Source organism: Numida meleagris, chromosome 1, assembly GCF_002078875.1.
Source record: "Numida meleagris isolate 19003 breed g44 Domestic line chromosome 1, NumMel1.0, whole genome shotgun sequence".
Classification (NCBI taxonomy): Eukaryota; Metazoa; Chordata; class Aves; order Galliformes; family Numididae; genus Numida; species Numida meleagris.
Genome location: NC_034409.1, coordinates 188,300,541 through 188,327,266, shown reverse-complemented (window position 1 = coordinate 188,327,266; position 26,726 = coordinate 188,300,541). Strand labels below are relative to the sequence as shown.

Here is a 26,726-nt window from a genome sequence, read left to right as displayed (position 1 = left end):
TTCCTTGCCTGTCGCTATAGCGAAACTTTTCAGTCCATTAGCTTCTGCCTTGACCTTATTCTGGCAAGCTCCGTTCAGCCCACGGAAGCAGAGTGCGTAATACCCTTTCTCCCTGAAAGCAAACAACCGAGAAGAGTGCTGCAGAGCAAGTCTTCTGCCCTGGTTTCTCAGTATGTGCAGGTCCACACCTGCAGAGGGATCCCTGTTACATAACCTCGCTGCATCAGAGGCTGCAACAAACCCAGGGAGAGCTCTTGCACAGCCAAAGAGCAGTGTCATCCAGTTGCTTTCCCCTACAGGGAAGTTGCTCAGAGAGGGTTCAACCCAGCATGCTGCACCACTCTATTTTTGCTTTTTTAGGCATTTGGTGGATTGGTGTTTCTTAGCTCTAGCACATTTACCACGTGCTTACATGCAGCTTGGGCCATGCTCATGTTTCCTTAACTTCACTTTGAATTTGTGAACACTTGGAAAGTTTTTTCCTGTTCTTAGCTGTGTGCCAGCTAAAAATAAGTCCAGTTTCCAGCGGCTTTGTTTGTGTTACTGTTGTGGGGGCACGTGGACGTTTTTCTGCATCTTGTAGCCCAGTGAGTGTCCTACATTTGTCCGGGGCAACAGGACCACAGTAAAATGAAATCTGTTTCTGAATGATGGAAATTTAAAGGTGGCCACACTGTCGAAGAATATTGATCAGATACTGACAGTAACAGAATTATCCAGATCATAGAATCATGGAATCACCAAGGTTGGAAGAGACCTCCAAGATCATCCAGTCCAACTGTCCACCTACCACCAGTATTTTCTCACTAAGCCACGTCCCTCAGTACAGCGTCTAAACATTTCTTGAACACCTCCAGGGATGGCGACTCTATCACCTCCCTGGGCAGCCTGTTCCAGTGCTTGATCGCTCTTTCAGAGGAGAAATTTTTCCTACTCTCCAACCTCAATCTCCCCGGCACAACTTGAGGCCATTCCCTCTCATCCTAGTGCTAGTTACAGGGGAGAAGAGGCTGATCCCCACCTCGCCACAACCTCCTTTCAAGGAGCTGTAGAGAGCTTTTAGGTCTCCTCCAGACTGAACAATCCCAGCTCCCTCAGCTGTTCCCCATAAGGGCTGTGCTCCAGACCCCTCACAGCTTCATTGCTCTTCTCTGGACACGCTCCAGTGCCTCGATGTCTTTCTTGCAGTGAGGGGCCCAAAACTGGACACAGTACTCGAGGTGTGGCCTCACCAGGGCTGGGTACAGAGGGACAATCACCTCTCTGCTTCTGCTGGCAGCACTGTTTCTGATACAAGCCAGGATGCCATTGGCCTTCTTGGCCACCTGGGCACACTGCTGGCTCATGCTCAGCCGAGTGTTGACCAACACTCCCAGGGTTGTTATGGCCAAAGTGCAGGACCCGGCACTTCATCTTGTTGAACCTCATCCCATTGGCCTCAGTCTGTTGATCCAGCCTGTCCAGATCCCTCTGGAGGGCCTTGCTACTCCCATCAGATCAACATTTCCTCTCAGCTTGGTGTAATCTGCAAACTTACTGAGGGTGCACTCAATCCCTTTGTCCAGGTCATCAGTAAGAATATTAAACAGGGCTGGCTTCAGTACTGACCCCTGGGGAACGCCGCTCGTGACCAGTCACCAGCTGGATTTGACTCCATTCACCTCCACTCTCTGGGCCCAGCCATCCATCCAGTTCTTTACCCAGCAAAGAGTGTACCTGTCCAAGCCACAGGCTGCCAGCTTCTCCAGGAGAATGCTGTGGGAGACAGTGTTGAAGGCTTTGCTGAAGTCTAGGTAGACCACATCAACAGCCTTTCCCTCATCCGCCAGGTAGGTCACAGGATCACAGAAGATCAGGTTGGTCAAGCTTTTCATGAACCCATGCTGGCTGGGCTTGATCCCCTGCCTGTCCTGCACCTGCCCTATGATCTCACTCAAGATGATCTGTAAATGCTCTTTTGCTAAAGGCCTAGCTGTTTCCCATGTAAAAGCTTCACACTGGCTTTAATGCTAAGCCTATGGAAATCAGGGGGATTTGAGACACTTCACTGTAGGCTCTTGCATCTGGCTTGTGCAGGCTGCCTGTGGCTTGTGCCCTAATTAACATGTTTCAGATTTCTTTTTAACTCCCTCTCACCCACACAGGCATTTATGGTTAAAACCCAAGCAGTGATTTCAAGATGCAAAGTTATTTTTTCTGAGGTACAACTTGATGTCTTACAACGTGGAGTGGATTATGGGCATAAGCACAGAGAAGCCTAGAGATGAGCCCTACATTAATGTAAATGCCATTTGAGGAGCGGTGGGAAGAAGGCAAGGCCTTTCTTTAACAGCAAAGCTGTTCAACGTAAGCCATATTCTAATTCTGTGACTAAACGGAAAGCTAGACTAACCACGGAGCAGAACTAATCTCTCTTTCAAGTAAGCTGTCTCCTGCAGCTTGCACTTCAATCAAAGAAAGCCACTGCAGCGAAGGGAGCCTTCTGTTGGGCTTGAAACATGAGCACCCTGCAAGCATGCAGCCATGTTCTCTGGCCACATGAATGTTAGGGGTCAGCTCAGTATTCGCAGTAACTCAACCGGGTTACAGCAGAGACACGTCCAAACTCATTTAAGTGTTCACTGTGCAATCCGAGGGAGGTTCAGTCTGAGATGAAGGCTCCTGTGTTTCTGTTTCTTTGAGAGCCAGGTTTCTGAGGAGCTGGTGGTCAGTTCCAAGCACCTCTGGCGCACGGAGACACCTGCTGGGTGCAAAGGAAAGGATGAAAAATGGTTGCACTGAAGCATGGAATTAAGTGAGACACTGCAACGCTGTTTGCCCTGTGGGGAAGTAACTGCATCGTGTCCAGGACGTACAGTGAGAATGGGGAAAAAGTCATTGAATCAGTGTGCTAAGATCCATGTTCACAGACACAACAAAGATGAAGGCCTACACAATCTACTTGGCTAATTAAAAAAAGATAAGTGATTTTATGCTGTTCAGTTCCTAACAATATTTGAGTTGTGCTTGGCTAATCTGGATTCTGATCTAGCAAAGTATTAAATACTTTGTTCCAGATCTATACCTGATGGCTGTGTCTGCTGAAGGTGGCATTCCACGTTTGACAGGCTGCAAGTGGGGATGACAAAAGCTAAATAGTAACTCAGATCATTTACTAGCTCTGCATGCAGCTGCTTGGATTGAGAAACCCAGGACATGCACAAGAGTTTCCTGAGTATCTAAGGAAAGCAACCTTCCACTTGGCCATCCGGACATGCCTCTAATTAAACTTCCATGTGTAGATGATTCAGGCTTCCAAAATAGCATCCACAATGTCCATGCACTCCTTGAAGGACAGCGCAAATCTTTAATGAACCAAGGACGTTACATTTCTCTGCTAACAATGCAGCATGTCTGTTTTTAACCAACCTTTTCTTTAGATAAGGCCTCGATCATCCGAGGTGTGATGTGCCTGTCTGATTCACCGATATAGTTGCCTTCTGGGGGGCTCTTGCTTGGCATTTCTTCTGGTTCTTTATGAATAGGCATGGCTCTTCCAACCACACACATGGGCTTCGACTCCAGGGGACCCAATTTTAAGTATTCCTTAAGAGGAAAGAATATTATTCTTCTGCAATTACACGGAAAAGAGACAGTTCTTCAGAAAACTAGCATCTTTCCTCTGAAAAGCAACTGTCAGGGTGTCGTCCTGGGGTGGCTGTGTTCAGTAATTTCAGTGAATCTACAAGCCAGCTAACCTTAGGAGACTGCAGCTCTGCTGCCCTATTTTCCTGCATGTTTTCAACAATAACACTTTCTCTGCAGACCAAATTGTGCTCCCAAGTTGAGTTCTGTAGGAAGGATTAAACTAATCCAACAGCTCATTACTGCCAAAGGCAAGAGATCCAAGCCCAGCTATGTGCTTCCACCATGTTTATTCTGGCTCTGGTCTTCTCCAGACCTCTGAGTCAGTGCGGCTGACTAACCCAACTGAAAACCAACTCAAGGAGAGAGAGAGGAAAAAAAAATAGGCCAGCTTTTCTGCTGGGTTGGTGAGTGCATCAGCTATAGAAAAGGCTGACATGCACCAGAGTTCCCTAGATGCAGGATCAGGACGACAGAGCCAAGGTCAGGGAGAAGAAAGAAGGAACCCTACAGTGGCAGAAGCCAGTGCTCCACCCTGAAATACGCTGTGTCAGTGAATACTTGAACTCATACCTGGAAATCTCTTTCAATTTCAAACAAGCTGTTAAGAATTGGAGTCAATGACTTTTCCTGCAGCTCCTCATCACGGTCCCATGACTTCCCAAGCTCTGTTTGACACTGAATCTTTGGAAAGGCCTTTTTTTTCTGACAGGAGACTGCAGCACTTGGGAGGCTTTCCTCTCCATACGTCTTTGCTTTTTTCAAGAGAAAAATGATGTGTGTAATTGTTAAAACGTTATGAAGATCACAATTAGTAGTCAGTATCAGCGCTACCTACAATCTTTAATGTGGCTCAGCCAGTGTGATGTAATGAACAGCTCGCTGATTTTTCTATGTTTATTTCTGTTCTCAATTTCGGAACAAGATCGGGGCAGAAACTGATTGGGAGTTAGAAGTGATGAGACCATGGGACGTGGCAGGGGAGAAAAACAGCTCTTATCATCAGTTCAACTTAAATCCTGTATAGCCATGAGTACTCAAAAAATAGGAAATACAGCAGACGTAGTTATTTCTCTGTATCTCTGTATGTTCCTGATACACAGCTATTCTACTTACAGTTCCCCTTCATAGCTTACGTTTGCAGCTCACTGACACGAGAACTGCTCCTCCCACTGTGTGTGAACACACACACAGGTAACAGAGCCTTTCAAAGTAAACAGGTGTCTAATCCACACCTACACACCTCCCAGTGTACAGTCAGCCTTGAGTCCAATGCATCTTACCAAGATTTGAAGTTCAGGCTGAGCTCTGTGCAGCTTCATCTGCTCTTGCTCAGGAATCATTTCAAATGAGCTCTGTGAGCTGAATGACTGCAAGGTGCATGCGCACGTCAAGTGAAAGCCAGTGTGTCCTCCCCAGGACAAGCTATGATAACGAGGTTATGACGATATGGATCAGTAAAGAGCTGATTAAGATATGAATCACATCTCTGTAAAAGATGGCTGATTCTATTAGCCAAGCTCCTGGCTAGCACTATGAGTAATTACACTCAACAATCTAAACGCTGATTTCAATTTTAAAACTATGTTACAGATTGTGTTTTCCTAATCCAGGCTACATTTTGTCCTTACTGTGGTGGACTTATCTAAGTGGGAAATTACAGGCCATTCAGAAAAACCTTAAGAAATAAGAAGTTTTTAAATGTCCAGTGACTTATCAGTTCTTATGAGCTGCTGGCACGTGTTACCTGAGTACTCTCTATGCTCTACTCCTTTAATTTCATCCTGGAGAGCTTCATCTTGCAAGCCAGCTGCCTGAGTAAGAAACAAATGCCTATGAAATTAAAGAAAAAAAAAAAGAAGTGAAGCTCACATTAGAGGCCTGAATTTTCTCTCCGAATCCCTCGGTGCAATCCCTTGGGGTGGAGCAGAGTGCCCTTTCTGAAGGCCATTTGCTGCTTAACCACAAATGCAGAACATTTTAAGCAATGGCTTAAAAATGCAACGGAGGCAGCCAGGTAGCTTAGCAGCTAATGCGCTGCTCATTTTTTGTTCTTAGTGCTTTACTTCAACTATGTCCATGAGACTAAAAGAAAACAAATGTTCCAGTCTCCGGTCAGTCCAAGACTCAAACCGCAGCTGGCAGCTCTTTCTCAAAAGCAGTTCAGAGTTTAGAGGAGAGAAAAATGCTCGCTTCTGACTTAAGACATGAAACTTTTTTGTGCAACATGACTGAAATCCCTGAGCTGGGACTAGAAAGTGAAGAGGGGCCATTGCTGTTGTCACACCGTGCTTTTGATACCATTAGCAAGGACATTTTGAGGGTAAATTCACTGTTCTCCAGGGAACAAGTTAAATGGTTTAAATATAAAATAAATGACTACTACAGAAACCTCTACAGAGAAACCCACCCCGAGGCCTCTTCCTTACTTCTGCCCAGTGCTAGGTGCCATCTATTTCACTCGAGATTGCAAAACCCCACACATTTGCATATTAATCCTCACATCCTTTAACATTTTGCCAACAGTAAAGGAAAAAGCCATTACTTGCGCTTGGTCTGAGAAGCTGGGTCTGAGACAATTACAACAGAAGGAAACTATTTCAAGCCTCAACTGTATCTCTATTGGAAGAAAGCAATAACCTAGGTAGTAAAGACCCAGCCACGCTCAAATATCCCAGCTTCTTCCCCAAATTTTGGTACTTAGAAGGTTACAAGGTCACTGTCATCCTTTAAAGATGCAAGTCCCACACACAGTCAAATCCAGACTCCGCACAACTAGAAAAACTACCTTGCTCTTGTTGCTGGAGAGCCCAGACAGAGGTAGGCCTTGATTTTAAATAGTGATAATGACTTCTGAGTCTGAAGGCATCATTTTACCTGGGTACTCTCAGGTTCTGAATTTTGTTATCCATCAGTTTTCTCACTAAACTGATATTTTCTTCTTCCAGGAGCTGAACAGAGGCTTTCAAATCTCTCACTTCCTTTCGGTACAGTTTAACCTTTAGACAATTAATAAAAAAAAAAGTAATTTTAGGTAGTTACTAGGAAAGCTTTCCAATATGGGTGTTGACTATCTCAATAGTATATGCCTAGGAAGAAAGCAGCTTTGTCAGCAACACCATGCAGTTGGTGCTGACATATTTTCAGGCAAAGGAGAGGTCTCTGTGGTTCTTCTCCATCAGAACCCTCATCACAGACACACATTTGGGCAGTGCAACCCTGCTAGCAGAGCCTTCTCATGTGGCCAAATAGATCTGGGAGAGGGAAGCTCTGGATTTGTCCTTTTTCAGTTTCGCAACAGACCTTTGAGAGAGAAAAACCTTCTTTGCGGAGTCAAAATCAGGCCCTTGCTCAGCAGGTGTTTCTTTTCCAATTCCCACCTGTACATAAAGCTTTCTTACCCAGAATTAGAGATGCTTTCAGTCCAGGTTAGCCACTACGTGGACTAAACCCCAGGTGTTACTTCCTTTTGGACTGGTAATCACCCCATGTTGCAATGAAGTTACATTAACTACAGAACACCAGTTACTCAGTCCCCACAATTCCTCTCAATTTACCTGAAGTTACAAGCAAGTCCTTACCTCCTTCACTGGGAAGCACAGTATATAATGGGACGGATACCTTCTTCAAAATCATACATGCACATGTATAAAAGCAGTATTTAGTAACCTGAATGCTTCTTTTCTCACATAGGCCAAATTCACCCAGCTATAATCATCCAAATTTGCAGAGAAAAGCTACTTCCCATTTCTCCTAGCGATTGGAAGAGGTGAAAATGGCAGGACGTAAACAAGTAGCAGGATGTGGCTTGGCACAATGAGGCGATGCAGCTTTGTACCAGCGTGGTGCAACACACTAATGATGGAAAAATGCGACTGTGTTCTCCAAATTCATTCCACTCTGGAGGCAACTATGCTACGTGTGTGTTGGCAACTCTCTTTTCCGTTCAGAAAAAAAAAAATAAAAATAAAATTGTGAACAGTGACAAAACTGAATTTTTTGTTTTATATCCCCCACAGGAAATGCTGAAAGAGTCTGCCAGCTACACACAACCTTAAAGAAAACATTTAATTTGTGTAGGGAAAGCAAAAGAAAAAGAATGACCGAATTCCAAGGATTGGAAAAGCTACTGATAACAGTTCTGTCTTCCACAATAATTCAGAACAATGAGGTTCATGGGAAACCAAGAACAAAAGAAACTAATTTGTAACGCAGAAAACTTCTGCTTGAGAGGGAAGAAACCCACAGCCCTCAAGTCTGAGAAGTGAGCCTGTCAGGACATAAGAGCACTCCAAAGTGGACCTCCTCTGTTGACACCACCTAATATTGTGTGAAATTTGTGAGACAGAGGAAAGGGAATGGAATTCTCCAGCAGTACATGCTCACTCAGTGATGGAACATAAAGTCAAGCTCCCGTTTGCTTATACAGATTAAAACATTCATTCCCTTCTGCTGACAACTACCTCACTGCCACAAAAACTGTGGCTTGGACACCCTCCTTGGAAAGTTAAAGGTGTGAGCTCAGAGCTCGTTCATTCGAAGAAGGAAAGCCGTACACTTGCATGCTGGCAAGTGCCTTGAACTAGTAGGTAAAAGGGAGAACTCCTGCCAGATCTGTTGATTTGGTACTGAAAAAGAATAAGTTCGTTCGTTCATTTCCAAAAGAGTTTTCCTCCATTCTAAACTGTGAGTTGCAAAGATGGAGAAGGGCATTTCCTCTCTCCAATCTCTTGCTTTGGTTTTGACCGCAGTGAAGAATCCGTATCGACTGGAACAAACACAATCAAACTTTCACCACGGAAAAATCAGTTTCATGAATTTGGCTCACAACAAGATTTTCCTTGACAATAAAAGTTACATATACCCAATATGTAGCTCTAATTTGCCGGAAAAGAACAGCATAAAAGCTATCAAGTAATAAATTACATCTACGTGCAATTTGCATTTTCCTCTCCTCGGTGTCCTAACCTCCAGGACTTCTTTATTACCTGCCATTTAAAGCAGCCTGAAGCCCCTTTCTCCAAAGTGGTTTTCCTCTCTCCCCTAGAAGTGCTCAGAGGCCACTCACTGGACACAATTACCCTTGTACGCCTCTGTATTTCAAACCTGAGCTGCTATGACAAAGTGAAAACAAGCGATCCTCTTACCTCTTCCTTTAGCCACTCATTCTCTTCAATTTCTTTGCAGCCGCTTTTGTGTAAGTATCTTACAGCGTTCTGTGGAAACACAATTTAAAACCATCTCCTCTGAAAGCAGGACTTTGACAGCGCTGTACAGTAAAAAGAAGAACCTTCTGCTGCTCAGCAGGAAATAATTAAGAAACATCATCACAACAGGCTGTAACATCCCCTGAGGGATTACAAGCAGATTTAGTGCACAAAGCCAGCTGTTTCTTCTCCATCATCCAGCCCAGCGTGGTTTACAAGACAAACAATTTACTAATATTTTATAGTTTCCTATAGTTTGAATTAGGGAAATTTCTTTTTTGTCTATCAGTTTCTGCCTCGTTCCCACTACTGCTCAAATCTTGCTGTTTTCGAGCTGTCAAACCTTTGGCTATTACAACAAGACAAGTAAAACCACATCTGAGACAGTGAGACACTACTAATCTGACAAGTGACATAAACGTGTAGAGGTCTGCGCTAATGAGCCACCAGTACGATTTAATTATTGATGTCAGTAAGAGGAGAGAAGCAACAGGGAGGGCAGGTACTGCTGCAGATCACCATAAACACACAAGACTAGGTTCTCACATGACATGCCGTTTGATGTCTATGCAAGCAGCAAAATTAAGGTGGCAGCAAAAGTGATCTATTCAGGAACAAGTGACACCTGTGTCTAGTGCTCCACTTTCCCATAGCTCCTTTTGTAAAATGCCTTCATGTCTGCTCGTTGTAGTCTGATGTTAAAAAAAGGTACACGTGTGTGACAGCAAGCAATGCCATATTCAGTAAGAGCACTAACTAAGAGGTTATTTTGCTCTCAGTTTGTCAGAAAAGTTCCACGTCTTAATTCCAATTGAAATAATTATTTATGCAGAGTACATATATTAGAACTATAACACAGTTCACATTTTGGGAAAAAAGAGAAGGAATACCTCTGGGGCCTGTTCCTTACTTTTCTTCATGTACATCTCCACCAGAGTATCATTTTCTTCATTCACTGCTTTCAAAGCATTTCTATAATATTCTTCAAAGCAAAAAAGAAAACCAGACATCAGCATCTGACAGCAGCATTGTTCCTAAACAAGAATTTATCAGCCACCAATGCATGCATTGAATCCCTTCTTGTGGAGCACCTAGCTTGTCCACAGAAGTTGTCCTTCTAAACCCAAAGGACAGTCAGTATTAACCACAAAACTAGAAAGCCAAAGTAGCTTGCACTTTTCTGTTAGCATCTACAACAGCTGCTACACTGAGGGATTCTCTGGTAAGATATTTTCATCTTAACATTAAGTTTTCACTCTCTCAATAGCAGAGCTCCTGGAACTATGCAAAAGATGTGCTTAGAAAACTTAGTTTTTACATATAGAAGCATGTTAGATCATCTCACACACCTGGATTAGTACAGCATTTTTTTTTTTCAGTTATCATTCTACAGAACCTCATAAATCTTCTGACCTATCTAAGTCTTCCAGGGGGTTCTAATTTGACAGCAGGGAAAAAAAGAAAAGGGAATGTGGTAACTGCCTCAGTTATTTGCTCTCATCATTACTTGTGCTCTTTATTTAGAAAGTGTATCTTATACCTATTGAATTTGTTTGGCTTCGAGTTCTAGTCGCTCACTGTTTCATTATTTTGTCCTTCCCTTCAGTTGTTTCTGTGCTATTCCAAATAGCCCTCTACTGCTTGTGGAAGAATTAATGAGATTGCAGCAAACATGTTTGAAGAAAGGCACTTCACACTTGTTCCAGCAGCTTAAAATCCTGCCTAGCTCTGCGCTTGTGTTGCAGACAGTCTACTTACTGCTGCCCTGGCTTTCAGTGTGTGCTGGTCATGGACCCACTGTGGAATCAGAGGCAGTCAACTAAGAAAGGTGCATTAGTTGTGCATTAGTTCCTAACTTAACACTATGGAAGCTGGTCTACCAAAATCAATCCACCATCTGGACTTGGCAGAAAGAACTAGAAGTACTTACACGCTAGAACTGACTCACCTTTTCATTCTTTCAGACATCTAAACCATCTGAGATGCACTGGGATAATAAGAAGAGGAGGAATTGTTCAGACAGACTCACTTGTTCTGTGGAGCCTATTTTCCCTGAGTCTCACTGCAACATTTTTCCCCCAGATCTCATGTAATCGTAAGCCTTTCTTTTGCTTCCTCTACCCTCCAGTAATTCTGTTTGCAACGTCATCTCCAGACCACATGAACTATGCCAGTGTCAGGCCCTGCGGCAGTAACTACAGAGACACAAACCACTCTACCTGTGCTTATTCCCTAAGCCTGCTACAAATTTGAGAATTGAACAAGCCCAATTTGCTGCAGCATCACACTGGATGCTTGCTAGATGTATTTTTGTAGGCTAGAAGACAGTACTCCCCAGCTACAAATTTGATTTCAGGAAGCTGAGTAAAGCAGTATGCTAAGACTCATCACAGCATCATTTTGCTGTGTGTTAATTAGGCAACTGCTAGACATATCTCTGTGACAGCCTTTCAATAAATACACTTCTGTTCATGAGTTTTTGGCTCTGTATCCTGTGATATGCAGGTCAGACAGAATGTTCCCATGGGTTCATTTTGGCATTCTATATAAGAGTCTATTCTCATTTTCATAAATCAGCAGCTGTACGGCAAAGTTTTCAATTGATTGAGAAGAGGGAAAACACACAATAAAAAATATCAGCCTCTCCCTGAACATAAACCTTGATCTCTGACAAGCTATCCGGCAATGCAGAAAACATAATGCAGATCTTACTCATGATAAAATATGTTTCAAGAGACAAAAAGATAGCTGGCTGGCTCTTGTCCACAGTAGCTGATGCCTGGTAATGGTTGGCACAGAATATAGAGACTGTGAGTGTGGTGTCACTGCCTGTCACTAGCAGCTGCTTGGCTGTGGCCATGCATACCGAGCGGGTCGTAAAGGAAGAACAGCAGGACATCCTTCTCCTGCTAGTAGCATGGCTTACATACCAGCAAAACGTTTAAATGTTTTGAAAATAGCGCAGTAATAAAGAAATCCAATGGCTTTATAAAGCATTCAGCACCAGAATATATAAGCTCTTAAATAATTGCACTGTTGTGTCAACACTGAAACAGGTGCCAGGATTTGTGTGTGTCTGCACTGGCAGTTCTGCAGGCCCTTGGCACGAGACTATGGAACTGGGAGGCACAGCTCAAACCACTGCCCCTACAGCTCCCCCAGTCCTGAATTTAAACCAGCATGCTCAACTCTAAAGACCAGGTTCCAAGAATGAGCTCACACTACCAGCTTGTCAAAGGAGTTTTCAACATGCTAAGTGCTTACGATACAATGAGAAGCAACAAGAGCAGAGTCAACAGTTTCAAATATGACTGCTAAGGGGTACCTGTCTATAGGTGGCCTAAATACACAAATTTATTTTTTGAAAGCTGCTGTCCTTCGCAGCAATGTTTTTAAAAATGGATTTCCTATACTTTAGAAGAAAGTGGTCAGAAGATAAGGTTAGCAGCTGCTTTAAATGTTCATGGTTTCTGTAACTTTATCAATCTCTTCACCAAAGTGGCTTCCATGGAGATAGACGGAGTCCTTCCACCTTACAGGAGGATTATGCAGTCCAGCTTAGGTTCACAGTTTTGAAAAGCTGATAGAAATAACTATAACTTGACCTCAAATTAAATGTGTAATTTAATTAACTCATGCAAGTAATACACAAAGAATTCAGAAGGTTTTCATTACGCTGGGTGTAAACTGACCTGCAGCCCTTTGAAAGTCATCTTTGACTTCCTTGATGTCTTTTTCCACATTCTCAATCTTGCTGGCATCCGTCCTACTCCCTACATTTTTGTACTCCAACCAATAATCCCTCTCTTTCTGCCTCACTGAAAGTCGTTGGTCAGTTTCTTCTGTTTGGAAGAGCAGGTCTATAAAAATAAGAACATCAGAAGACAAGTTCACTACCAGTTTCTTGAGCTGATATTTCCTAATTCTTTTGACTTCATCAATTTCTTTAATAAAGGCACTTTCACTGGGACTGGGGAACGGGGGGAGATTCTTCTACGTTACAACACGTTATAACATGGCCCCCACATAACAAGGGCCAGCATCATTGCTGAAAAAAGCCAGATCCTCTTCTGCCAAGGAGACAACAATTCTCACTGAAGTGTAACTGAAGACACATGTGACTCCACTCCCACTGAGAATCCCAGGGATGGCAGCCACAACTTTCAGCAACCACAAACAGTTCCTTTTCGCTGCCATCAGTATTTATTTGTGAATCTTCCAGTGGAGCCAGTGCAAAGGGCTTTCATGAATTTCAACTTAATGAGAAACATGAAGCGTCTGTCCTTGCACAGTAACACGCATCACAAGAAGTCTAATATGCTAGGTTTCTTTCCTATTGATTCTTAATTCAACTTAATGATCAGATTTTCTTATAGGTCCTCCAGAATTGAATTTTGAGGAGGAAAGCTTAAATGCCTTTTATGTAACAAGGAAACTGAATCTATTTAAAATGCAAAACCTATGTAATTCCAATTGTGTAAACTGCAAGCCACACTTGTGCAATTCATAGTATACCTTTTAGAATTTGTTCTTTGTCCTTAGCATATTGCCATTTGTCTTTCAGTGATTCTTCCACGTCATCCCTAGTTACAACCTCCTTTCCATCTTTTTCTCGCTCTTTTTCTTCCGTTCTTCTTAGTATACGCCTGATGTGTGCCTGCAGTTCCTCCTTCAGATTGTCATTCTATGCGAGTTGGAAAGACACACGTCGAAACATTTTCAAACTCGTTTTCAAAGTTACAAAGTAAAGCAATGAGGAAATGCTGGATGTGTACCAGTGTCAGGGTGGACTGCAAAACCACTCAGCTAAAGAGTTATTCTTCATGTTTGAAAAGCATGGAGGGGAGGGGAGAAATTGCAAGTTCCAGAAGTTTCTCTAGCTTGAAGATGTTTACCCCAAGGAAATGAGAAACAAATGGCTGCCTGAATATACTTGGTGCAGCACATGAATAGCTCTCCACTGCCCGGAAAGAATGTTTTTTTGTGGATCAATTTAATAACACTGGTTGTATGCATGAGTTAATTACTTCACTTGAACATTCTTCAGGAGAATTTAATGCCTTCATGTAGAAACGTCATCAGACAATCGAGACACTTGCATGTAATCACAATAAAGAGTCTTGTCTGAGCTAGAATTAGAGCCATACCTACAGATTCCACAACTGTGATTACATCCTCTTGACCATGACCCTCTCAAGAGACACTAAAATTATTGGAAATTACTGTATGTTCTCTCCCAAAGGATAGCATAAAGCCAAACACTAACAATAACAATGCAGTAGAGAGGCTCAAACATTCCCCACTTCTAAAAGGATTAACTCTAAACCAGTGAGAAACAGTAAGATGGGAGCCCAGAGAGCTCAATAAATAGCACTTCAAGCATGCCCTGAAGTATCTTGTATAGTCTAAAGTTTGAAGAAGTCCTTGAGAGACCATGAACTAGCTGCAAGTCGAGTGAATAACCACAGGAGCCTACAGATGTCTGCAGAGAAAAGAGCTAAATCCATTTCCACTGATAGTTAAGGATTTGTGTTTCACAAGAGAAATACAACCCAGGCTTCAAGACTGAAAGGAACACCAAGGAAAATGAAATAGATGGGTATTTTTAAAGTCAGTGGAAATTGCAGGCACTGGAAGGACAGAGAAAGTCGTTTGTTTCAATGTTTCACTGCTATGGGAAGTGCAAGCAACACTGTTTGACCACATGAACTAGTTTAAGAATTTCTGAGAGATTTCAATTCATTTCATTCAGTGACTGCATACATACCTACCTTCAGAGTTCTTATATTAGCCTGCTGTGTCTCCAGTGTGACAAGCACTTATATCACCTTGTTTTAAAGCCAACCCCAGCAATACAACGGCTGATCCACAATAAAGCATCTCTTCATCAAACAGCTCCAAATTGAACCTAGGTAACTCTGTGATGCTCTTTCTCCTTTGCTTCACTTTTCACTGTTACTAAGTTTGCAAAAATAATTAAACTCTCACAGAGTGTGCAATTCCATTACCTCAGAATTGAATCAAAGAAGGCTAGCACATCTCAATACCTGGTTAGACTCACTAATACTATGGACAAAAATAAGATAATTCTTCTAATTCTTCTTCTTTATGCTAAAAGTGTATTCTTTGCTTCCTTGAGGAATACTTGCAGGATTGTTTATAAAGGCACATGTGAGCATGTAGAGTAATGTCAGCTAGTGAAAGGTGGGCTTGCTTTCCTATGTTTGCTGCAGAGTAAAAATAAGTACTTAGAGAGTTAACGAGGATCTCACGTGCACTGAAAATCACTTTCATTGAACTCACTTTAACTTACTCCTGTGTCCAAATCAGCATCTGTACTCCTGCAGCTCAGTTGTTTTTTTTTTTGTTGTTTTTTTTTGGTTTTTTTTTTGCATGGTTGCATTTAGGGCAGCTGTGCTTTATAACTTCTGAGCATATGAAGAGATTCATTAACTTCAGTTTCATTGACTGCCAGAGATTCACTGCAATGGCTACTTGCAGCAAATGTAATATTTAAATTCAAAAAATAAGACGGAATCTGTGAGTTAAAACACCACGTGCAAAACGTGGCGGGAGAAATAAACGTGATAGGAAAAAAGATGTATGGTCACTTACTCTTTCATTATATTCTTTGTTCTTTTTTTCCACTTGTTTCAAATCAGAGAAAACCTTATCAATTGCTGCTTCTTTTCGCTCAATTCTGAAGAGAAAGTAAAGAAAGAAATCCTTACAAAAACAGAAAAGAGGGGAATTTAAGCTAGATTAGACTTAAATTCTACTTACATGTATTTTTTGTATCAGATTGATTCACTAATTTGGGTAGATACTACTGTCTACTCACTGCACAGAAAAAAAAAAAGATTTCCCATATAGATCTGGACCTTCATGCCTGTTTGGACCTCATGTTCATACTGAGAAAGAGATTCCCTGGCTACAATGTTCCTTTGGCTACTAGAGTGGCTACTAGATAGGAAGATGCTCTCCTGTCAGGCTGTGGTTTACCTGGCCTATTGTAAAGATCTCTTTTAAGAGAAGACAACTTGTGCTCCAGAAATATCTTTTACTCCTTGCTCCCTATAGAGGAAGCCTAGTCAGCTCTAGCAGAGGTAGGCCAGATAAATCTCAAACTGGAGCCTTAAAGGGCATCCAGCTCTCCCAGAACTTCCATTTGGTGAGCCTTAGAAACTGTGTTTTTTCACCAAGAACTTGCTAAGTTTACTTCAAGAACTTGTTAAGTAACTTCAAGAATGGGCACTGCGGTAGTTTCCTCTAAGCATGTCTACATATTTCTGCCAAAGAACTAACTCACTGCTTCCACAGTTTTCAAAGACCACTTGTCATCTTCTTTGCCACAGCTACAGAATAGCTTTAGCGGTGAGCTCTCTTCCAGAAACATTCTAGAAGAATGGTGGTTTTTCTGGAAACAATTTTTTGTTGCAAACGGTGTTTTTTTGCAAAATTCTCTCTAGTCTTTCTCCTCTTCGTTCCTGAAATTCACTCACTATACAGCATAATGGAGGCGAGTATTACAATTAGCACAATATCTTTTATTGCTTCAACTGCTATTGTTTCTTGGTTGTTTTTGTTTGTTTGTTTGTTTGCCCCTTCCTATCATATTAATTTTTTTTTTTTTAAAGAAGATTACTTTTTTTTTTTTTTTTTTTGGCTAAGTTTGGGAACACAGGAATTGAGAAATGTATGTTGGAGATGTGTAGATTTGTGTGCTCTTCTGTCAGAGTGCTCCAAGGTATTATTCAAGCTTTCCAGTAAGTACAAAGATATCAGGGAGGCTAGATGGAGGTACTGGGGTATGCAGCTGATGCCTGCTGCAAAAATGAATTACTTATTAGACAAAGGTGACAGCTTGGCCCCATGCTGTGGCCTCCTAAATAACAAACTCACTTTGAACAGCAGCCATCTTTCAGTGTGCAAAAGAAGAGGCTGGAAAGAAAGTTAAATGCATACAATATGCTGGAAAACTCACAGAGAGGAATGTGAAAAACATGCACCTGTATTATTATGATGCTTTCCACAATAAAGCGCTGCAGAGAATTCATAAATTTCAGAGACAAAGAAGGAATTCAGATAGAAAACTCCACATCAACCCTGTAAACTCCTACAGGTGTTACCAGAACTGAACTGGATACTTCTCTCTGCTGCCTGCTTTATCTGCTCATATACTCCAGATGAGTGAAAAGTTTAATCTATTAAACTTACTGAAATTCTAGTAAGGCTTCCTGGAAAGCTGATTCTTCTGCACTTTGCTCTTCTGGTTTCACTTTCTTCGTCTCTTCCATGCTTTTTGTTGTACTTCTGCTGGATAATTAGATCTAAAGGGAAGAGAGGGCAAAGCAGAAAGGAAAAAAAAATGAGAAAAGAATGATCCTCTAAATGCAATATGTTCACCAGACTTTGTCACTTATAACACGTTCTTAACAGCTCTGACAGGTGTTTTACTGACAACAGTAATCCTGCCCATGGCAGTGTTCAGAGCCATGTTCTGACATACTGAAGTGCTGCCCTGAATAAATATATGTTTGTGAACAGGGGCCTCTATCACTAGTTACTTCTTGCATCCCTTACTCTGGGTTGCTTTACATTCTTGCAAATCAAACAAGCAGTTGTTCCTTTTACAGTCCTTTGTCTCTGCTCTTTGTCAGGCTTGTTTTATTATCAAGTTCACTTGTTAATATGCATCTCTTTCCTTCTCCTTCTGTTCTCCTAGCACTATGAATATTTGCCATTCACTGCAACTCTGATATCAGTTTTCATTGTCAAAGCTGGAACAAAACCACTCTCTGAAGGGATATCTGTGTCAGCAGTATTCCCCGGGCATGTTGTCACAACCACCAGCCTCAGAATTCCACTGACAATGAATAGTTCTGTAATGGAACTGGTAGCATATATTATTTAAAATAAAACAGTCACAAAAAATAGCACTTAGGAAGATTCCTCACTTTTAGTAGTCATATCATCGAATGTCAAATCCAGGTGAGTTGAAATATTGTAAATATCACAGGAAGTTTGATACGTAGCAATTAAAAACATAGTGCAGAGCCTGTTTCCATTTTAAACTGCTTTCCTGTACAACTTCTGAACACTCATTTATCACTCTAATAGCTAAGACTGCCTCAGAGCAGTTCTGTGATTAAACATGCAGCAGGCTGGATACTCTTCCTATTGAAGTGAACACAAACAGGAAAAAAACATAGTGGAAAGCAACATAGTAACCAAATTGATCTAAACTCAAGGGAATGGAACCCCACTATTGACACACACACTCTAATCCGTACGCTGCAAGGTAAGTGAGAGAAAACACAACCATACCCGGGTCAATATGCAGCTCCTTAGAGCTTGGAATATCTTCATGTTTAATCCAGAAGAATTTTACCCCCAATCTATTGGAAATCTACTCGTAGAGATTCTGTCTGCTCTGCTGCCGAAGACAAATTTACGCTCACCAGGGTCAATTGTCTAAAGCTGTCAATCACAGTCTTTGCAACACTTAAATATTTAAGTCACAAACAGAGCTAATTTCATTCACAGAAATCTGGAAAATTCTAACTCGCACCAGCAGTACCTTGGAACTCCCAAAGAGTTCAGATCAGTTTTAATGGTTGGTGCAGGTGAGTAAAATATTTCTGCTGTTAAATTTCACTACAGTCATGCCTGCGTGGCAGTGTCACCATGACTGCAGTAAAAATTATTAACATTAGCCATCCAATAGAAAATCCTTCTCTATATGAGCAGCTGCTCGAGTCTGATGCCTTATAATTCCTTAATACTCATGCATAATCTTTACAGACACTAATTCACGTTAAGCTTCCATTTATTTAATACAATATCTTTTATGAAACCTTTAAAAACTGTGAACACTCTGAATGTTTCAAAGGAGACCAAGCGAGTTAAGAAAAAAATTGCAACGAGACAGAGAGTGAGGCACTTCACTCCCCTAGAGCTCTTTGAAATGTCCAGATCGAATCCACAAGTGCAGGATGTATTTGTACACATAAAAAAGAACGTGCCATCCTCTTCAGTGCAGAATTAACCGAGAGGTACTGATTCCACTTGGAGGATTCAGTTTGCTGATTTTCCTCAGCTGAAACTGCTGTAGCAGCCTCTAACTTTTTTCTTCTTTTTTTAAATTGATCTCTGTTTTAAATGATCTCTCTCCTACTAAATGGAGAATCAATTTCCCTGCTTAAAGTTGGATACAAACCGAAACAACATTTTAAGCAGCAGTATCTTCCATAGGTTTGGTTTTTGAAACTCAAGTCTCAGGTGAGAACTAATGATGTATCTATGAACTTCTTCCTGTGCAGGGAGCAGCAAGCAAGCTTTCAAGCTGTAGAACAAGGTAAAGAACATACTGCAACAACGGATTTGCTCTGTTTTGCAAAGAGAAAGCACACACACAAGAGGTAAGGAAACATATTTAGGGGTATTGAGAACTGACTACACATTTTAAACCTGCAAGAAACCATTTGCAGAGGCCAAAATTTATTTTTCTCCTCCCAGACAAGTAAATCATAAGGCCTAACTCCTGACAGACCCCCACTATCATTACCAGTGCATTTTCAATTAATGACTAACACTGCCACTTTATTCTTAGAATAAACTCCCATACACTGTAACTCAGGCACTGCAACTTCCAGATACTCACTGCAGTGACCACCTACATGGCAGCACACCAGTGATACAGACTCATCACAGAATCATTTGAGTTGGAAGGGACCTTTAAAGGTCATAAGGTTCAACTCCCCTGCAATGAACAGGGTCACATACAGCTCAATAAGGTTGCTCAGAGCCCCAAACAGCCTGACCTTGAATGTCTCCAAGGATGGGGCATCCACCTCTTCACTGGGTAACCTGTTCCAGTGCCTTACCACCCTACTGCAAAGAACTTTTTCTTCATACCCAGTCTAGATCTCCACTCTTTTAGTTTGAAACTACTTCCCCTTGTCCTACTACAACAGACCCTGCTAATGAGTCTGTCCGCTTCCTCCTTATAGCTCCTCTTCAGATACTCACAAGCTGCTCTCAGGTCTCCCCAGAGCCCTCTCTTCTTCAGGCTGAACAGCCCCAGCCCTCTCAGCCTATACTCGTAGGTGAGGTGTTCCATCCCTTGGATCATTTTTGTGGCCCTCCTCTGGATGCTCTGTCATCAGCACCACTCACACCAGCATCTGCGTCCACGCTCCTTTGCTACTTCAAACAGCTGCTTTACCAGCAGTCTCCATCAACAAATGTCTCATCACTGTCTTCCCCTCTCCAATCTCCAAACCACACAAACAACTCCTTGTGCTCTCGGTCCCTTCCTCCATGTGTTTTGTGTGCACTCCCTGCCAGCCCCTGCATCACCAGGCATCTTAATGGAGGCCTGAGCCTCCACGCCCCCAGGAGCCAGACTCCACTGTCTGCCACACACATACAGATTCATAGAAACATTAAAGTTGAAAAAGACCTCCAAGATCACCTAGTCCAACTGTAGGCCCATCCCCACCGTGCCCATTAAACCACATCCCTCAGGGCCACATCTACACAGTTCTTGAATGCCTCCAGGAACGGTGACTCCACTGGGCAGCCTGTGCCAATTTTTTTTGAGATGAATTTTTTCCTAATAACCAACCTGAACCTCCCCTGGCGCAACTAAAGGCCATTACCTCTCATCCTGCTGCTGTTACATGCAAGAAAAGGCCGACCCCCACCTCACCACAACCTCCTTTCAGGGACTTGTAGAGAGCAGTGATGTCCCCTGAGCCTCCTCTTCTCCACACTGAGCAATCCCAGTTCCCTCAGCTGCTCCCCATGAGACCTGTGCTCCAACCTGCCCGTCCACACAGTCCCATAATGCCTCTGTGCACCCAAGGCCCAACCAGACCCCACAGGGCCCTGCTTAGAAGCACCCCCCACACTGCCACAATCCACACCCAAATCCTCCCCAAGGCCTAAACGACCACCACCGCCCCACAACCCCCGGCACCCAGCCACCACCCTTGTCTCGGCAGCACCCACACAACGCTGTTGCCCCTCGCCCCGCCGCTCCCGGCCCCACGGTTCGGCTGCGGGCCTCCCTCAGTCAGCGCCCAGCCGGCTGCCAGCGCCGCGCCGACACCTCGACACCGCCAGGGCAACCGGAGCTCCCGCCCCGCCGCGCGCTTCGAGGAACAATGGCGCCCCCTGGCGGGGCCTCGCGGAGCTGCGCCCGGGGAAAGCCCGCCGAAGTCCTCACAGAGAGAGCTGCGCCTCACAGCCCGGCAGCCCGGGAAGGCGGACGGCGTTCAGGCAACTTACGTTTGTTTTACCTCAGAGCAAAAGAGCAAGAAACCTATCAGGCCATATCACACACTTAACAATATCTATTTTATAACCACTATTATCGAGCTAATCTCTTCCTTAGAATAACTGAATCATTCAGGTTGGAAAAGACCTCTATGACCATCTAGTCCAACCGCCCACCTGCCACCAGTATTGCCCACTAACCACGTCCCTAAGCACTACACCTCCCCTTTCCTCAAACACCTCCAGGATGGTGATCCCCACTGCCCTGGGCAGCCTGTCCAGTGCCTGGTCACTCTGAGAAGAAATTCTTCCTAATAGAGCACCTTATACAGTCAATTTACCTACATGACCCCTTCCCTTTAACAGTTTAAAGTATACATTTTATTATATTTTAAAGGAATTTATAAAGGACTTCTTAAAGATTTTTGAAAACTTAGTGTTTAAAGATGTGAAGAAATGCCATCTGCTGGGAAGTTGACAGAGGCTTTGACCTTCTCATAAGACAAGAGCAAGCAAAGAGGTCAAAGGCAGTCCTTCCACACACGTATGCAGAATAGAGAGCGCCTCATCCAAGAACATAGCTAGAAATGAGGTTGGATAGAAGATGGGACTGTGCAGGGAATGGGCAGCAAACACAACGACCACCAGCCCTATTTCCATGTGATCGGACACTTATCCTCTTATCCCTTTGTCTTGCCACATTTGTTCCTCTCTAAACCACCTTTACCTCTCATTTTTCCCCACTTACATCTTCTGAATATCCCATTGTAAATCTTGTATAATCTGAAATTCTGCTATTTGTTATAGAGAGAAAAGTGTTTTACCACACAACCTCACTGTGCAGAAGGATTTAGATGAAAATAATACACAGACTTTGGGGCCCAGGAGCTGACTGAGGACTTCAAAGTGAGGGTTAATCACAGAATCATAGAATGGCTTAAGTTGGAAGGGACCTTAAAGATCATTGAGTTCTAAGCCTCTGATATGGGCAGGGTTGCCACTCACTAGATCAGGCTGCCCAGGGTTCCATCCAGCTTTGGACAGCCTGTGCCAGCACCACACCATTTACCTGCAGATTTTTGTCTGTTTGTTTTCTAAAGATGTCATAACGCTTTGTGTTATACTGCAATCAAAAACATGCTTACATCTTTTCACTGTGCTGAGAGCTTTACAACTCTGTGACTGTATGGGGAAGGAGGGTTGGTAGGACCTGTCATTCCAGCACTACTTTTCACCTTCTTGGTGCCACATTGAGAGTGCTCAGGCTCAATTTACATGAAGAACAGCCACTCCAAAAGCAAAAATCAGAGTCTTCAGATCAACTACACCAGTGTAGAACAACTGTGGGCACAGGCTATACACTGGGTGCAGGCTCTTACCACCTTAGGTTACTGAGGATCCTTTCACATCATTCAGGTATTTTCAGTTTGCTCTTTACTGCAGACACTCAGATTATAAACTGGAGACTGGTCTGAGCTGGGACAGCCCTCACATCCATAATCCCATGGACTTCCCCTGAATTTCCTTCAAGAACAAATATCACTGAACTAGCTGTGAGAGGGAGAGAAGTGATATTTTAACAGACTTGGCACACAACGTGGTTTTGCAGCTCCATAACCACAGTCAGTGGTCCTAACGATGCTGGAGCCCTCTGCCACCTGGAGCTTCCCAGCAGCAAGGAGCTGCTTTTCCCTAAGCCCTGGGTCTAAACTCCTTAATTAAAGAAGAAATTGTTTTGGGCGATGAGTACCAGACCCATCAGTTCCGGCTCCATCCGGCAGGGGCCAGGCGTCACACAGCTGTCTGCTCTAAAAAGGCTCAGACTCACCACTGCCTTCCTTTTTCCACTTTGGGACTGCTGTGAGAGGGGAAAAAAAAAGAGGTATTAAACACAATAGAAAAATACATTCCACGTGCCGAGAGTGTCCAAAAGGGCCCCCCACTTCTAATTAATGTACCAAGCTATGTTTTTTCTGTGTGCACTGAGCAGGGGTGCAGCCTGGATTTGAATACATACAGCTTAGAACACTGCATTAAGCTGAATAAATAGGATACGTGGATAAGAGGCACTTGAATGAAAATTATTACAGACAGTAACTGAGTTTTATGCTTCAACAAGGCCTCCAATTCACTTGGATGCATATTAATTCAAATGAAGCCCTATTAAAATCCAGAACTTTAGCAGATAATGCATACAAAGCATGCTCTATTCCCTCTATTCCAGAGGGCTCGAGCTTCACAGAATCATAGAATCGTCTGAGTTGGAAGGGACCTTTAAAAAGTCATCTAGTCCAACTCCTCTGCAATGAACAGGGACACCTACAGCTCCATCAGGTGCTCAGAGCCTGGTCCAACCTGACCTTGAGTGTCCCCAGGGATGGGGCACCCAGCACCTCTCTGGGCAACCTGCCCCACTGCCACTCAGTGGAGAGGCACTGCGGGAACATTCTGCAAATGGCGGAATGTGTATTTTGTGCCACTGATTCAACAGAAAAACACTCAAGACAGCACCCTGGGCAAACAGATGACTGAAACTTCTATTATCGTTACTTGTATCTTTACTGCAAACAGGCGTATATTCGCACCTCTTAGCTTAACTCTCACCAGGTGAAGTGAAACAAAGATCACCTTCCCTCACTTCAAGCCTGCGGACTCCACGTGGGATACCCACTTGCAGCTGCAGAACCTACTTCCACGACCTTCTGCCTCAGCAGTGCCATTTCAAACCCTCCCCCAGAAGTCCACTCCCAGCTCCCGCACGGCGCTGTGCGCCCTCTCCCTCAGCCCGCCCTCACGGTGCCCGAAGCGGGCAGGGCGGGCCCGCCCCCGCCCAGCCCTGCGGGACGCGGCGCCGCCATTGGCGCGGGCCGGGGCGTCCTCCCGCCGCCGCCTCCCTCTCCTCAGACAGGCTTCTGCCGGCCGGGATGAGGTAGCTGGGGCTTGCTGCTCATCGGAGGGATGGGGTAAGCCGCGGAGAAGGCGGTGGGGTCCAGGAGGGAGTCCCGCTGAGGGGTGCCCCTTGGGTGGGGCTGCACAGCCCCGCTCCGCTGTGAGAGGGCTGGAGCGTGCGCCTGCTGCTGCGGGGAGCTGCGCCTAACTGTCACGCCTCACCTGAGCCTGGCTTCTGCAGAATGATGCTTTAATAACAGGCGGCTCTCTTGGTTTAAACAGGGCTCTCAGATCTCAGCTGAGAGATGCTAATGGCCTCTGTATATAAATAGGAAGCACTTTAATTTTGAAACACGAGTGGCGTCTTGCGTTATGTCTCTAGAGTGACTTGCAGAATGGGACTTGGTCCTAAAATCCAGCACTCTTGGTTGCGTCTTTCCTGTGCGCGCAGAGGGATCTGCTGTATACGGTTGTCACTGCAGGATAAAGGTCACTTAAACTTAGGGGTAGACTGTCGAGTGGCCGTGCAAGTACTGCTGAGTGCTTTGAGGGGGCTTAAAGCTGGAAAGTGATGGCAGTGCAGTGCCATGGGGCTGATGCCCAAGGTAAAGTGCACAGAAATGCTTTCATCAGAGATACTGGAATAGAAGTGAGAGTTTTATGATATTCATGAATTACTCTCTCTTTTGCTTAGTGCTTTATGCACCTTGCTGCCTCCTCAGAAGAAAGGGGTGTGATCTCATCTGCTTCTGACACAGTTCATCTTATTTTGGGAAATAAGACTCACCCTGGTCTTGCCAACATCTTAGTTGTTCCATCAGACTCAGCTCCTCTTTGTTCTGTAGGTTTACTCAGCTTTCACCACAGCATCTTTCCTGCCTGCTCTACATTCTTTGCTCTTATCTTGCAAATTTTACTATTTGCACGTTTTCCTGTGCGTAGTTCGGTCAAGTATACTGCGAGTCTCCGTCCATTTGCTGTTTTGTATATTTATGTGTAGGTACTTTAAAAATACTGTAAGTAATATTGCAGTGTTACAAAATGCATATACGTTATTACCAAATACCATATTTTAGTGTGCTTATACCTAGGTTTAAAGCAAGGCAATGCTAAGGCATCTTGCCTGCAGCGTCCATAAGGTAAAAGCAGACCCTCTGCTTTGGCTGCATCCTTGAATTTTCCAAAGCTGTCATTGGACCTATCTCGTTCTAAGGAAACATCCTCCCAGCATCTCTTGGAGCCCAGACTAATGTAGTATCAGTTTCACTGTCAGGCTTTTAAAATTCTGTGAGACAGGTCATGGTGTTCTTGTGTACCAGTGCTGACAAAGACCAAAATAAACAACACAACTTTGCCCCTGAAAATGAAAGACAGGAAAGTGAAGGTGTCTTTTCTTTGAAGTGCTAGGTAGATAGAGACTGTGAACAGTTACATTCTCTGGAATAAACTCCTGTTGTTCTGCAGGCATCACTTGCCAGATTCCCCAGTACTGCTCCAATTTAGTACTTAGAGAAACCCTTTGATGCTTTCACAGGACGTTGGATATTAAGTGTTATGTCTAGAAAGAAAGATTAACCAGGAAGCTAACTAGTGGGAGTGGGATGAGTCAAAGGAGTTTCTGGTTTACTACACTGTGGTGTGTTTCCTGTGCTTATGATAAAACAGAATCTGCTTGGCCAGTGGTGATTAGAAAGGCTTCAGACAAACTAAAACCTATTAATAAAACATTATTTGCAGAGAAACTTAAAACTAATTCTTAGTCACTCAGTAGGAGAAATGTATAATTTTATTTTCCTTTAATTAAGTGTTGGTTCTGCCCTGTGAAAGTCAGTCTTCAGTAGTAACCTGTTTTGCACCATCTTTTTCTCTGTACAGCAATTGCTCTTAATCCAATGTGGCTAACTTTTAAAATCAACGTCTAACAGCTGTTTTATTTAAAGTTCAATTATTTAGATTGTTATAAGTCAATTTAAGGAAGCTCCTTCAATTGCTTGGTCTTCCAGTGCTAGAATGCTTCTGCTTTACTGAATGTCAAGCCAGCGATGTTGCCTTTGCTGTGCTAGTAGGGAAATAAAGTGGCTGACAGCTGATTTTAGTGGACTTACTCATGTTTCATTTTTGTGGTAGGAAGTCATTCAAATTCACTTGGGCACAGCAACTGGCTGTGCTGGATTCTTACTTTGTGGTGTAAAGCTTCTTTGCTACACGTAACCCGACTCTGTTTATTGCACTGAGAGTGACAACTGGGAGAGCTATAAGGTGTGTTTGGTGAGAGGGAAAGGAATACTCCCCTCCCCTCCCTTTTTGTTTTATAGCTCCTTATCACACTGGCTAACACCAGACTAATTTTGAAATACATTCTTCTCAGCGTTCTATGCCTATGTACCAAATTAACAAACATATTGGAGGAAAAAAAAATTCCTCTGTCTTGCTATATTCCTTTTTCCTCTGTAGTATAAGACCTATAAAAGTACTTTTTTTTCCTTCCTGTCTTCCAGTCAAGGAAATTTTGCATTTCTGTCTCTGTCCTTCTCTGTGTAACAGAAAGTAAGAACAAAGGAGATTTGCAGAGTAACCGGCAGAACAGTATCTTAGACTTGTTACCAGGTGTTTTTCTTCTACAGGAGGATCAAACTGAATATTGGTAAACTTGATATAAAATTGTCTGCCCAGTGTTGCTCACAGTCTGATTCTGGCTGCCTGATCAGTTGTTGGTGATTTATT

General features: G+C 43.3%; 2 protein-coding genes across 14 annotated transcripts in view; one reads left to right on the top strand and one right to left on the bottom strand.

The window, feature by feature from the left end:
• CCDC83 (coiled-coil domain containing 83) lies at positions 1,769-21,235 on the bottom strand. 7 transcript variants are annotated; one of them, XM_021382722.1, is made up of 13 exons: positions 20,847-21,235; positions 19,051-19,176; positions 17,049-17,161; positions 15,447-15,531; positions 13,347-13,515; positions 12,524-12,691; positions 9,722-9,813; positions 8,772-8,840; positions 6,502-6,623; positions 5,372-5,457; positions 4,198-4,379; positions 3,409-3,585; positions 1,769-2,743 (listed from the first exon to the last, which is right to left on the bottom strand). In XM_021382722.1, the coding sequence occupies exons 3-13, from the start codon at positions 17,126-17,128 to the stop codon at positions 2,708-2,710; spliced, it is 1,266 nt and encodes a 421-aa protein (XP_021238397.1). In that variant the 5' UTR covers positions 17,129-17,161; positions 19,051-19,176; positions 20,847-21,235; the 3' UTR covers positions 1,769-2,707. The 7 variants fall into 7 exon arrangements, with proteins under 7 accessions (XP_021238397.1, XP_021238391.1, XP_021238411.1 ...); XM_021382716.1 differs by lacking the exon at positions 19,051-19,176 and having other exon boundaries at positions 20,847-21,222; XM_021382736.1 differs by lacking the exons at positions 19,051-19,176; positions 20,847-21,235 and adding an exon at positions 19,863-20,384.
• The window catches only part of SYTL2 (synaptotagmin like 2), a 53,954-nt gene continuing 51,148 nt past the window's right edge, over positions 23,921-26,726 (top strand). For 4 of the 7 annotated variants that reach the window (XM_021382582.1, XM_021382565.1, XM_021382574.1 and 1 more), the window contains exon 1: positions 23,921-24,076. The gene's annotated coding sequence lies outside the window, so the exon portion shown is untranslated. The remainder of the gene's footprint in view (positions 24,077-26,726) is intronic. The other 3 variants (XM_021382601.1, XM_021382592.1, XM_021382549.1) reach the window with 2 other exon arrangements.